We start from the raw sequence: 12,891 nt of genomic DNA on the forward strand, positions 1-12,891 counted from the left end.
CTCTCTCTCTCTCTCTCTCTCTCTCTGGGTGTCTCTCTCTCCCTCTCTCTCTCTCTCTCTCTCTCTCTCTCTCTCGCTCTCTCGCTCTCTCTGTCGGTCTGTCTGTCTCACTCTCTTTTACTCTCTCCGGTTCGCTCTCTCGCCTCACTCTCTCTTTAAAACACTTTTAACTCTTTTTATAGATATTAAAACGTTATTAATTCTGTTAATATATATATAATATCTAAGGTTCCTCTAGTGAAGACCAATTTAGTTTTTGAAGACATTTTCTGAGCAAATAACCGTGTGTAGTGATCATGAGTCGCGGGATGCGGCACACGTACGTTCGCACTGCGCTCATGCATATACATTGCACGCGCCGTCTTGATTTTACGTGCCACTTCTGTCCGCTCGCCATGTCTTATGTTACAACAACGTAGATTCGGACTATATGCTAACACATAGTTTATAGATGCGCCAGTGAAGCTATGCTAGCCATCTATAGTTGTCGTGGAGCTAGACAGCGTGGACATCAGCGTAGCAGCTTAGTGAATTGCACCTAAATCCGCACCGTATGTACATGCTACGCTGACGTCTGTTCATTTGCTTGATGAATCGCACATGAGCGCCACCGCGTGCCCAGGCCCAGTTTACTCCAGCCGGTCGTGCTGAGCACCTTTAATGAATCTAGCTCCTCTATAGTAGCCTGCTCTACAGGGAAGCTTGGAGTGCTGGCAGGTGTGCTACTTGGCCAGTCTCCGGGGACGTACTGGCTTCTGCAGTGCAGGGAGCCTGGGAACATTCCATCGAAATCAGCGAAATGAACCAATCAATGCGCGTTTTGTCTGCTGCTTGATTTTACATAAAACCTTTAATATTCACTACCACGAGCTCTGATGATAACAAATATATTGTCTTATATCACCTCCTTATACCAATTCATATTCGCGTAAACTCCCAAGGCCTTCGTGAACACCAGCTTTCTATTTCAGGTGGCATGTGGAAAGGAAGGCCAGTCTTACGGCAGAAGGAAACGGGAGCTAGAGGAGGCAAGTGTACAAATTATACCCGCGTCTTTATTACAAACTAATAAGGAAAACAACCGAGATGATAAAAATAACTACGTATTACCATGGAATAGTTTGATAGGTTTAATATAGTACACATAATAGCATATAATTCAGCACATTACAGATTTACGATATGCTACACGCCTAGTCATTATGAAACGCGACTGACCACTTCTAATATCTCGTTGTACTCAGACAAGTATAAATTCACCTATATATATATATATATATATATATATTATATATATTATATATATACGCATTCTACACTTTACATACGCATATGAACATGCACACACGCACGCACACACACGCTCTCACACATATATACGAGTGAGACAGTCATATAAAGATATATTTACCCATTGCCTTCTCAGGTCTGGGCACCTCCCATTAAAGAAAAGAAAATCACAACAATGTGGATCGTGCAAGAGCGGTCGCCACGAGAGGGCAGCCCGATCGCCAACACTAGCGACCTCTACTCGGCGGAGGCGTCACAGAGCGCGCCAGCAGTTGCACCGCCGCAAGGGGGCGCCGATGTCGCCCCGCTGCGCACCTGTGTCACCGAGAACACGCTCGCGGTGGCGCTGGTTGCTACCGGCGCCCTGGCGGCGACGCTCACGCTCACGCTGTCGTGCCTAGTGTTTACGCGCCTCGCCCGCAGAGGGCAGCACCAGAAGGAGGATGACGAGGAGAGCTGTAAAGGCGGTGGTGGCGGCAGTGAGGGCGTCGGTGCGGACAACTGGACGATGCGGTGGGCATTCCCGCTGAACATTATGCGAACGGGCGCGATTAGAAGCCAGCGTCATGCTGTCAGGTAGGGATGGCTTACACAGACATGTGTGCTACCTCTCTACACAGACGATGCCAGCATTAGCAGAAGATAATACAGTCAGCAGCAGGAGCAGGTGTCAACATAAGGCAACACTGTCAGCAGAATGTGTTAATGTCAGCAGAAGATAACATTGTCAGTAGAGGCTGGTGTCTGCAGATAATACTGGTGTCTGCAGATAATGCCGGTGTCGGCTGATAATACTGGTGTCTGCAGATAATGCTGGTGTCGGCTGATAATACTGGTGTCTGCAGATAATGCTGGTGTCGGCAGAGAATGCTGGTGTCTGCAGATAATGCTGGTGTCGGCAGAGAATGCCGGTGTCGGCAGATAATGCTGGTGTTGGCTGATAATGCTGGTGTTGGCAGATAATGCTGGTGTCGGCAGATAATGCTGGTGTCGGCAGATAATGCTGGTGTCTGCAGATAATGCTGGTGTCGGCAGATAATGATAATGCTGGTGTCGGCAGATAATGCTGGTGTCTGCAGATAATGCTGGTGTCTGCAGATAATGCTGGTGTCTGCAGATAATGCTGGTGTCTGCAGATAATGCCGGTGTCTGCAGATAATGCTGGTGTCTGCAGATAATGCCGGTGTCTGCAGATAATGCCAGTGTCGGCTGATAATGCTGGTGTCTGCTGATAATGCCGGTGTCAGCAGATAATGCTGGTGTCTGCAGATAATGCTGGTGTCGGCTGATAATGCTGGTGTCGGCTGATAATACTGGTGTCTGCAGATAATGCTGGTGTCGGCAGATAATGCTGGTGTCAGCCAAAGATGTTAACATGTGGAGGAAGGATGCTACTGTAAGCAGCTGCTGATGCTAATGTGAGCAGACTACTTAGTTTGAGCTGTCGCATAAGCTGATGATCCTCACACTAGCTAATTAAGCAAATAGGGAGGTGCCTTAGCCACAGCCAAGACCATAGTGGCTGTTGGTCGCCCTAGAACTAGCAAATTCTTCTTCATGTGACGAGCTGGCAACCAGCATTGCATACTTACGTGTATGTAAATACTGACGAAACGCCACCCCTTGCTCAAACCAGTGATTGCGATTGACGACAAGAGTTTATGTACATTTTTACACACGTTCTTTAGTGGTGTCAATATTTTTTAATAAAATACGCACATAGTATATACACGTACAGAGAGAGCGCTGGAAGAGTTCTAATATAACAAGAGCCGCAGAACGACTGGGCTCATCTGAGGTCTGTTGCTACGGTTATAAACGTAACATTTCAGTCGTGCGAAGTCCTATGTAAGTTTTCCACGATCACACAAGTACCATCAAACACAGTTCAGTCCTTTGTTAACAGTCAACAAATCCATGTTTAACCCTCCTCTTGAGGGTCGAAAGGTTATCAGACACTTACTCTTCGCACGTCAGTGGGAAGCACATTTCATGGTCCTTTCAATAAAGTGATAAAAATAGTAGGTCAGCGCTGAAACAAAAAAGTTTTCCACTCTGTCTATTAGGCCATGTCCTCAGAAAATGTCTAATATCGGACCTTTCCTTCACTGCCCTTTGACCTGTGACCTCCAATTTCGCACTGGTGATGGGTTTCCTGCCCATCACACTATACACCGAATATTGAGAGCATAGGTCGAGCCGTTCAGATTTGTGCCACAATTCCGTATTTCCTTCTATACCTTAAGTTAAGGGGGAAATATTCCCCCTCCGTTGACACATCTTGACCTTTGACCCTTGACCCCCAAATTGGTCAACCGGAGTCCTTTTCACGATCCCCCCAACGTCCCGAATATCGTGACCATACGTCGACCGGTTAAGATTTGTGCCCAACTGTTGACGCACGGACGCACAGACGGAAGCACGCTCATGCGATTCTACAAGCTGCTTCCGACTTCGTCAGATTAGCTAATAAAACAAGAGCCGCAGAGCGTCTGGGCTCATCTGATGTCTGTTGCTACAGTTATAAACGTAACATTATAAGTCGTGCGTAGTGACACTATTGGTAGGCGCAGATATGCAGATACGCACTTGCGTACACATCATTTCAGCAACCTTCTGCATTCTGCATACCTCCCAGATCCCATTGGTTGATACAAATCGCGTGCCTCAAACTCCTGTTTTATGGTGCATTGTGACCCTAACCCTAACCCTATTAAAAAATAATAATATTAATTGTTGTAAAAATTATTTGTTGTTATTAAATTGTTGTAAATAAATCATGTAAATATTTGAGTTAATTGGGGAAAAATAGTTAAATAAATAAAGATAGAAAAATACAGAAAACAAGTAAATAATAAAAAATTAGATGGGATTCGATCCAATGACCTTTCAGCCCTGACGCCCGTGCTGTGCGCATCCTGCTATCCAGGCTTATTGGGTTTCTAGATTATGGATGTGCCATGAATATGACAACACTGTAACGTCATTGAGGCAGTTTAGGAATCCATGTTTAACCCTCCTCTTGAGGGTCAAAAGGTTATCAGACACTTACTCTTCGCACGTCAGTGGAAAGCACATTTCATGGTCCTTTCAATAAAGTGATAAAAATGGTAGGTCAGCGCTGAAACAAAAAAGATGTTCACTATGTCCATTAGGCCATGTCCTCAGAAAATGTCTGATATCTGACCTTTCCCCACTGCCCTTTGACCTGTGACCTCCAATTTCGCACTGGTGATGGGTTTCCTGCCCATCACACTATACACAGAATATTAAGAGCATAGGTTGCCGTTAAGATTTGTGCCGCAATTCCGTATTTCCTCCTATACCTTAAGTTAAGGGGGAAATATTCCCCATCCGTTTACACATCTTGACCTTTGACCCTTGACCCCCAAATTGGTCATACCGAGTCCTTTTCACGATCCCCCACCCCCGACGTCCCGAATATCGTGACCGTACGTCGAGCGGTTAAGATTTGTGTCCAACTGTTGACGGACGGACGCACGGATGCACGCACGCTCATGCAATTCTACAAGCTGCATCTGACTTCGTCAGATGATTAAAAAGTTACGTTAGCAGGAAAATTATGATTTCATATATATATATATATGCTTTTGTTGTCTCCTACAACTTTTCTAAAACAACTCAGGATGCACTGAATTTTCACATTGCATCCACTTTGCAGCAGGTTTTGCTACCTATCTTTTGTACATGTTTCGAAGCTGCATAATCGTCCTTAGTTATTACCTCCGCCCAACGAAGTTGGAGGAGGTTATGTGACCGGTCTCGTGTGTTCGTGTGTTAGTGTGTTCGCGCGATCGATATTAGCGCGTCGAGTCAGCAAGCCAGCCAGCGCAGCAAGCCAGCGAGCGTGTACATGTGAGCGAGCAGCAGCAACGAGCGGCTGCTACGAGCGAGCGAGCAGATGTCGCTGGCGGAGGTATGCACTCTCCGTGAGTGCCCTCTGTCTAGTTACAGCTGTGTTGACATCGTGCACAATGCTCCATTCTGATCCTTGAACACTGGGGTCCAGAAGTCCAGGCTAGAAGCAGGGATCAATCCTAAAGCTGCCGATCATTCCCAGATTTTGTCGTCAATCCCAGCACTCCACATCACTATCTAGATCTCTCCGTCTTTCGCTCTCTTCCTCTCTCGCTCGCTCACTCTCTCCTTCTCGTTCGCTCCTGGCGTCATCGTTGTCATCATCGTCGGTGCTGTACAGCAAGCCGTTCTGGAACATGTCGCCATCACCGCCGCAATGTAGATCATAGCAATCGTCCAGCAATGCGTCGACGTCATCGTTATCCCTGTACTCATCATCTGAGCTGTCATCTGCAAATTACCAGAAGGTGAGAAGATGGAGGATGCGGTCACCACGGCGATGGTCGAACAATAATTGACGTCTACTGGTCCACTGCTAGCGAAGAACAGAGGAGCTGGCTGGAGTTAATAAGAAGCCTAGCTACACAAATGATCACAGACACGATGACAGGAAGAGAAAAAGAGACAAGAAAAAGATGGTGAAAAAAGCGAGGCGTAGAGAGAGAAAGATAGGTAGAGACACAGAGAAAAACAGAGAGAGGGGGAGGAAGAGAAGGAGCAAGAGTGAGAAGGAATGAGAGAGAGAGTGAGAGAGAGACAGACAGAGGGGGAGGATGAGGGGAGGTACACAGGAGGGAGAGGGAGACGAACCTTCAGCATAGATAAAGTTACAGTATTCGTGCTGGTCAGGCCTCATGTTGAAGCGGCATCGATTGACAAGCAGCACCTGCAGCTTGGAACCCTCTATGTTCTTAAAGGTTTCAATGCTGGTATCTGTTAACAGTGAGAGGTGTCAGGCCAGTGTTACGACGACGATGAAATTCCCACGGCCACCATATGTAAATTCAAGCGATTCCAGTGTTCATCTTTACACTTAATAAACAGCGAAGATCTCACGTGATAGACAAAGAGAAGAGTGCGCACGAGTGGGGGAGGGGCGAGTTAAAATGTGTCTAGAAAATACCTCTGTGATTCACGTGGAGATTCTTATTTACTGACTAGAAAACTCCTGGTGGTAAAAATAAAAATTGTGTATGCCGTAATTGTACTCACCGCCTGCAAGCAGCTGCAACGTGACGTCGTTCTGACGTTCCTCGCAGGCTCGAAACAAGGTACGCACGAGTTCAAAGGTCATGGCCTCGTTACCACAGACATCCAGATGCCTGAGACGTGGACAGTGCAGGCCGATAGAGATAACACCTGTGCGTGATGTAAAAAAACAAATTAGGGTTTGTGGCGATTCTGCACTCTGAATGTATGCGCAAAGAAAACTGATAACGCAGCTCTCTCAAAGTTACGGTTATCAAAGATCGCCGTAAACTTCTTTTGAAAGTGTGCGGTTACATTCACGATTGGGATCATGAGGAGCAAAGCTTTGCAAAGCCTTTTAATCTGCAGACCCCTTGGCGATTTGCTTTGCAATAATTTGTTTTGTGAACCTTCAATGGGAACCAGCCGCTTTTCTGTGGAGCATAAACGTTTCATAACCACTGCACCAGCAGGTGCGTTTTACTGGCATGGAAAACTGCTTAACACGATATCTATACATATATCAAAGATAATCTACTGTACATGTTCTCAGCTGCCTATATCAGGAGTGAATAATAATAGATTATTATTAGATCTATTATTAATCACTCCTGATTATATCAATTTTATTGGTGACAATTATACATGCTGCTCATTTGGGTAGCAAAACCCCATTCATTCTTTTATAATTTCCGTCCGCGCGAATTAACATTGTGCGTCGTGTGTAAAGCGATCATGATTTATAAACCATCTCCAGCTTGGTTGTCACAACACACGAATGACGAGTGTGAGAATTTCCATGACACGAGCTATCATGGCGCGCGGTATTCTCGCTGCACTCTCACCTTTTAAATTCGGCGCGGGCGAATACTTCCCCCTCCCCCCCACCGCATAAACACACAATACAAATATAATTAACATGAAATAATAACGCGCCGCAAGTCGTCGTGCCACCGACACTGCCCGTCACCCTCGCAGCAACTCGGCTGGCCCTTATCACCCACCTTCGTCAGTGAGGCGTATACACGCCTTTACTTCCAGGACTTCAAGGCGCCCCCTGTAGGCGAGCTGTCGGATGCTGTCGTCGGTGACGTTGCCGAGGTAGTTGGCGAGGAGGCTCGTGAGACACGGCAGCTTGGCGAGCGAGCGTATGCCATCGTCCCCGACGCCGTTCGAACATGACGACACGTTCAGGTGCCTGTGAGAGAGAGCGAGGGGCATGTATTGCCATGGTTACGACCCCGACACCGTCCGAACATAACGACACGTTCAGGTGCCTGTGGGAGAGAGCGAGGGGCATGTATTGCCATGGTTACGACCCCGACGCCGTCCGAACATGACGACACGTTCAGGTGCCTGTGGGAGAGAGCGAGGGGCATGTATTGCCATGGTTACCACCCCGACACCGTCCGAACATGACGACACGTTCAGGTGCCTGCGAGAGAGAGCGAGGGGCATGTATTGCCATGGTTACGACACATCATCGCCATGCGGTCGTCGTTACTGGGGTCTCGTGGAAAACAAAGAAAGAAATTTGCAAGAAGCACACGTTATGACAGTCAAGAAAAGTCACCCCAGTTCACCAAGGGTCACACTCGTTCTCAGTATTCTACAGATGGCCAATTAATGAACACGAGAAGATCTGTCCATACCAATTAATTGTAATTTACTGTACATATTCATAATTGACCGGTGTTCCAATTATGCGACTCCGTCGGGTATCTTTTGCGTGGGCACATCAACTAATTAATCGACTGCAGATTTGTGTCGATCCATTTTTGTCAGGTCATTAAACTTGCGGTCACACGAGCGCAGCCCTGCAGAGTGAACCAAATGTGATTCAAACTCCCTACGCTAGTCTGTACTCACTGCAGATGCTTGCAGCCACTCGCCACATCACGCAGCACGCGGTCCGTAGTACCGGCATTTTCCGACAGATCTAGATGGCGAAGCTGCACCAGCTGCGACACACGAGAGAGGCCCGTCTCCGTCGTGGCTACGGGAAAAATCGTCACGTCAGCGCATACGAAGCAAATAGTGGTGGACTAAAGCTATGTATGCAGGGTGCATGAGGAGACCAGTTCAGATGGGCTCAGTAACAAAGAATTCTAAATTTCTAATTCGAAAAGGTTGACAAGCAAGCACACGCGTTAGTTTTTTCCATAAAAAAATATGCTCCGATCATCAGTTACATGATTGATATTTACAGCGACATTTGAAAGACTAACACATACTGCCATGCTAGGGTACTGCACGTGAATTTAACTACATGCATCAAACTACTCTTATCTAAACGTACTTATACGTGATCTCGCTAACAAACGCAGAGCGAACCACATCACACGAGATCACGAAGGCCCACCTTTATTCCCGGCCAGTGAGAGAACCCGTAGGTGGCGCAACCTGGTGGCCACAACGCCGACAGCGCCATCGGCGACGCGTCTGCAGCGGGCCAGCGACAGCTCCTGGAGGTCTGGACAGCGGTCAGCAATGAGCGAGAGAGCTTTCTCGTCGATTCGGCAACACTCGTCGAGTATGGCACACTGCAGCCGAGGCCCCAACTGGTAGAAACACTGCAACAAAGAGAGTCCTGTAAGACGCAGCAGTGGTCAGGGTCAGGGGTGAACTGCCACACCTAAATAGTGTACAAGACACCGCTACCTCTCACCATTTTATTCATAATCGTCAATGCATCTATGATTTAACGGCATCTCCGAATATGCAACAACAACCAATCGATATTATATACAAATCCAACTGTCGATGACTTTCACAGTAAAGTACCGCACTCGCTATGAAAGGTTATTGACAGACCCCACTGCGTGAGTAACCTCAGGACTATGCATGCTCGCCTAACAACTACGAGCCATCTACTTGTCTGCTACAACATCGTGCACCTTGCCCGATATCCTCGCGTTAGCCGACACATCGAGGTGTTCGAGTTTCTTGCAGTGCTTTAAGATGCTCCAAATAGCTTTGTTTCCAACGTCACATGTAGCCATGTGCAGAACCTGCAGGGATAAGGCGTAATCAAACAGTGTGTTGGCCAGAGACCCGTCTACCCATCTTTTGGACGGCCTAATCTTGGATGAGACGGATGAAATTTGATAGAGACGGCATGAGGGCGGCCCAATTTTCCCTGAGGGGGAAAACCCTTCCCACACACTCTCCCCTAGGGCGCTTACCGCCCTCAGCATCCTCGCTTCGCTCAGATGGTGAGACTCCCTGATTTTTTTTCCTGGATAACACCCTGTAATCAAATTATTCATCGCGCTGAACTTATAATGATGAGCTGACACATATGATAAATGTGTAACATATATAGACATAGAGATGCTATAGTGAACAGCAACATGTTTAATAGCGGTTACAGAGACACACACCTCTCTGCAAAGTGTAGGATCGTGAATAAGTCTGTCACTCGAAATGCATCACGTTGCGGCAGTGCGGACAGATTTTGGGCTAGTTTTTCAGGTAACCTCATCCTTCATGGTTGACGACAGGAGAACAGTGTGCTAGTTAACCTCAATCTTACTCTTTGCCGTAAGATAATTAGATGAAAGTAAGTCAGCTGATATGCTCTCAAATTATGCCGACTCACCCGCAGCTGGGGACAGCCTTCGCCGAGCGCTTGCAGTGCGTACGAGCACAGATTCATCTTATTCAGGTTAATCTGCTGCAGGCCGGGGCAGCTGGCGGCCACAGACGACAGCGCGCTCGCACTGAGCCCGTGCACGACAGACGACAGGTCAAGCTTCACGAGACTGTGGCAACCACGTCGCAGCAGAGCTCTCAACAGGTTGTCCGTGAGATCTACGATCAATCATCGATATCCTACGATCAATAGCCATGTAGTTGTATGCACGTGTGTGCTGTAACTATCTAAAAATTACATGAATATGCACATATTTACATGTGTTAATAAACTATTATATTACATGAATATGCATATATTTACATGTGTTAATAAACTATTATATTACTATGGCGTATTAGTATGATACGACGTATGCTTTGACGCATTATGAACTATGATGTTAGCATTAGATAGACAGAGAGAGAAAAGGCGAGAGAGAAAGAGGCGGGGGGATAGAGAGTTGGCGAGTGAACACACTTACAATGTTCAGATGCGAGACTGAACAAGCCTGTAAAGTCCAGTTCCTTCAAATACTGCCAGCTGGCGCGGGAGAGCCGGTACCAGTGTTTGCACACCCTTTCCATACTCACGCGGTCCTACATGGAGATAATTTAGTAACAAGATTTAATTAATAGACCTTAAATGTAATAATCTGGCACAAATATAACATAGTAATGCAACGCAACCGGAGTAATTATGATAGTTAAATTTAACTTTAATATTACTGCAAAATACTGCAAAATTATTCATTCATTCATTTTGCGAACACGACTGATCACACGGCCGCTTTATGCGATCGCGTCCTATCGTGAATCGGACCTCACTGCAACCAACCTTAATGCCGAGCTTCTGAAATATCAGCAGAAAGACGTCATCCGGTAGGCTGTTTACACAACACAGCAGTTTCTGTCCAGATGCCTCATCAGATTCGCTGGCAGGGGGCGCCGGCATTTCCCGGCATATTGACGACAAGGCTTCACGTTGGTGTTTTTCGAGCTACAAGACGTACAAGTCTACTTGCAGATGGAACGCAACAGTCGTTCTTTACATTTTACAAAGGCCAAATTACTAGATCTACTAAATCGCAATTTAGTTTACAATGCAATTAAGATTACCGTGCGAATAATCGTTACCAAGCGCTCGCATTGACTTACGTTTCGCTGCATGTGCAATTTCGACGCAAATGCCGGCTTGATAATGAGACAGCGGCCATGAATGGAGAGAGATTCCTCCGTAAGACTCAACATGGCCTCGGCACTGCGCGCCTCCCGGAACTCCACAAATGCAAACCTAGTCAGAGAAGAACATCTGCTCAAGAACAAACGAGATGGTGACGGGGGGAAATGCACACAACAAAACCACGTAGAATGCCCAAGTTTCAGTTCAAAATACAAGTAAGGAACTAAGATGTAAGTGTGAGTGAGAGATACAAAACGATCCCCAGAGAATCCTATGCAATTTGTGGGCTGATGTTATGCAGCCTGCTGGTTAAATGTACCACTGGATCACTTTTAGGCAGGGAAAATACGAAGAACGTGTTTAATAGCACTGCACATAGACATTGCTACACCTTGGTTGCATTGGATTAGAGTAGAGCTGTGCTGAAATTAGATGAGGTTGAATTAAATGTTAGTGTTTCTAGCAGATTTATATAATGCAAACCAGGCGCCAATGTCAGAAACGTCATGGACATTTACGTAATCAAGTCTAAACTGTCATAACGTTCGACGTGAAGTGTCGTGAAAAAGTGACATTTCAGATTCATGATAATCATGACGACCTACAACGTTTCTGACAATAGGGGGGTCCGGGCATACCACGTTTACCACCCCCACATCCCCAGCACACTGGCTGACCGTGGCTATGACTGACCGACTGGGTACGCGCGTTATCGTGCTAAACGACCGTGCCAGCAGCTGCCGCTCACCCTCGTGGTCGGCTACGCTTCTGGCTGTGCGGAACGACGACCTCCCGCACCTTGCCGAACTTCGCTAGGAGCTCTAACAGCTGACGGCGTGACGTCTTCCAGGAGATGTTGCCAAGGTAAAGGCGATTCACTTGAACAGCTCTCTCCTCCCTGGCGGGTTCTCCGTTGACATGTGTCATCGCTGTGACGGACCCAGCGCCATCGACCGTCGGCCTGCTGGAGGGACATTGCGAGGTGTTGGCGGTACTTTGCTGCTCTGTACTTTCCCGAGCTGCATCCTCCCTGCAATCTGTTAATCAATATTATAATATGTTGCATCTGTATATTGTAATTGTATGTAAATCATGTCATAGATTAGCTATGTTTGGAATTATGTGCATGTGAGACCTTAGATACAATAATGTAACCCAAACACAGGGGTAGGTTACATTATATTAGGAGTTAAAATAATGACAAATTTTTCATTATTAACTCCTGATTATGTATATATACCCCTACCCCTGTGTTTGGGACTATCTATCTATCCATGCATCCATCCATGCATGCATGCATCCATCCCATTCCATGCCATCCCATCCCCTGATCCCATCGCACCGCATCCCATCCCATCCCATCTCATAGCATCCGATGCTATCCCATCCCATGCCTTCCCATGCCATGCCATCCCATCCCATCCCGCCGCATCCCATCCCATCTCATGCCATTGCATGCTATCCCATCCCATCCCATCCCAAACAGTAAAAAATAATAAGAAATCAAAAGATAAAAGACATTAAAAATTAAAATTAAAAATTAAAAATAATACATACTACAGGGCTTGCCCTTAACTTTTTTTTCAGGTGGCCGGCCGGGCCACTTGAGTATGAGATTCAGGTGGCCAAATGGATTTTCAGGTGGCCCGGTTGCTACATTTATTAAATAATTTATTTGTATTCTAACTATGGGTAATGTGTTTTGGCAAATAATCGCA

At 46.5% G+C, this 12,891-nt stretch overlaps 2 protein-coding genes across 4 annotated transcripts in view; one reads left to right on the forward strand and one right to left on the reverse strand.

The window, feature by feature from the left end:
- Nucleotides 1-3,027, forward strand: part of LOC106810948 — a 36,394-nt gene extending 33,367 nt beyond the window's left edge. The window contains exons 6-7 of the mRNA XM_014814429.1: nucleotides 972-1,028; nucleotides 1,427-3,027. Coding sequence (XP_014669915.1) covers nucleotides 972-1,028; nucleotides 1,427-1,870 — 501 coding nt within the window. The 3' untranslated portion in view covers nucleotides 1,871-3,027. The remainder of the gene's footprint in view (nucleotides 1-971; nucleotides 1,029-1,426) is intronic.
- A 2,061-nt stretch (nucleotides 3,028-5,088) lies between these two features.
- LOC106810949 (putative RNA-binding protein EEED8.10) overlaps nucleotides 5,089-12,891 on the reverse strand; it is an 11,428-nt gene continuing 3,625 nt past the window's right edge. Inside the window, exons 2-13 of one of the 3 annotated variants that reach the window (XM_014814430.1) lie at nucleotides 11,922-12,210; nucleotides 11,149-11,284; nucleotides 10,829-10,990; nucleotides 10,476-10,590; nucleotides 9,959-10,170; nucleotides 9,255-9,368; nucleotides 8,720-8,930; nucleotides 8,227-8,353; nucleotides 7,362-7,555; nucleotides 6,382-6,528; nucleotides 5,980-6,102; nucleotides 5,089-5,619 (exon numbers count right to left, since the gene is read on the reverse strand). In XM_014814430.1, the coding sequence (XP_014669916.1) occupies nucleotides 5,381-5,619; nucleotides 5,980-6,102; nucleotides 6,382-6,528; nucleotides 7,362-7,555; nucleotides 8,227-8,353; nucleotides 8,720-8,930; nucleotides 9,255-9,368; nucleotides 9,959-10,170; nucleotides 10,476-10,590; nucleotides 10,829-10,990; nucleotides 11,149-11,284; nucleotides 11,922-12,210 (2,069 nt within the window). In that variant the 3' untranslated portion in view covers nucleotides 5,089-5,380. Of the gene's footprint in view, nucleotides 5,620-5,979; nucleotides 6,103-6,381; nucleotides 6,529-7,361; nucleotides 7,556-8,226; nucleotides 8,354-8,719; nucleotides 8,931-9,254; nucleotides 9,369-9,958; nucleotides 10,171-10,475; nucleotides 10,591-10,828; nucleotides 10,991-11,148; nucleotides 11,285-11,921; nucleotides 12,211-12,891 lie in introns of those variants that run through there. The other 2 variants (XM_014814432.1, XM_014814431.1) reach the window with 2 other exon arrangements.

The sequence above is a fragment of the Priapulus caudatus genome, unplaced genomic scaffold, assembly GCF_000485595.1.
Source record: "Priapulus caudatus unplaced genomic scaffold, Priapulus_caudatus-5.0.1 Scaffold489, whole genome shotgun sequence".
Lineage (NCBI taxonomy): Eukaryota > Metazoa > Priapulida > Priapulimorpha > Priapulimorphida > Priapulidae > Priapulus > Priapulus caudatus.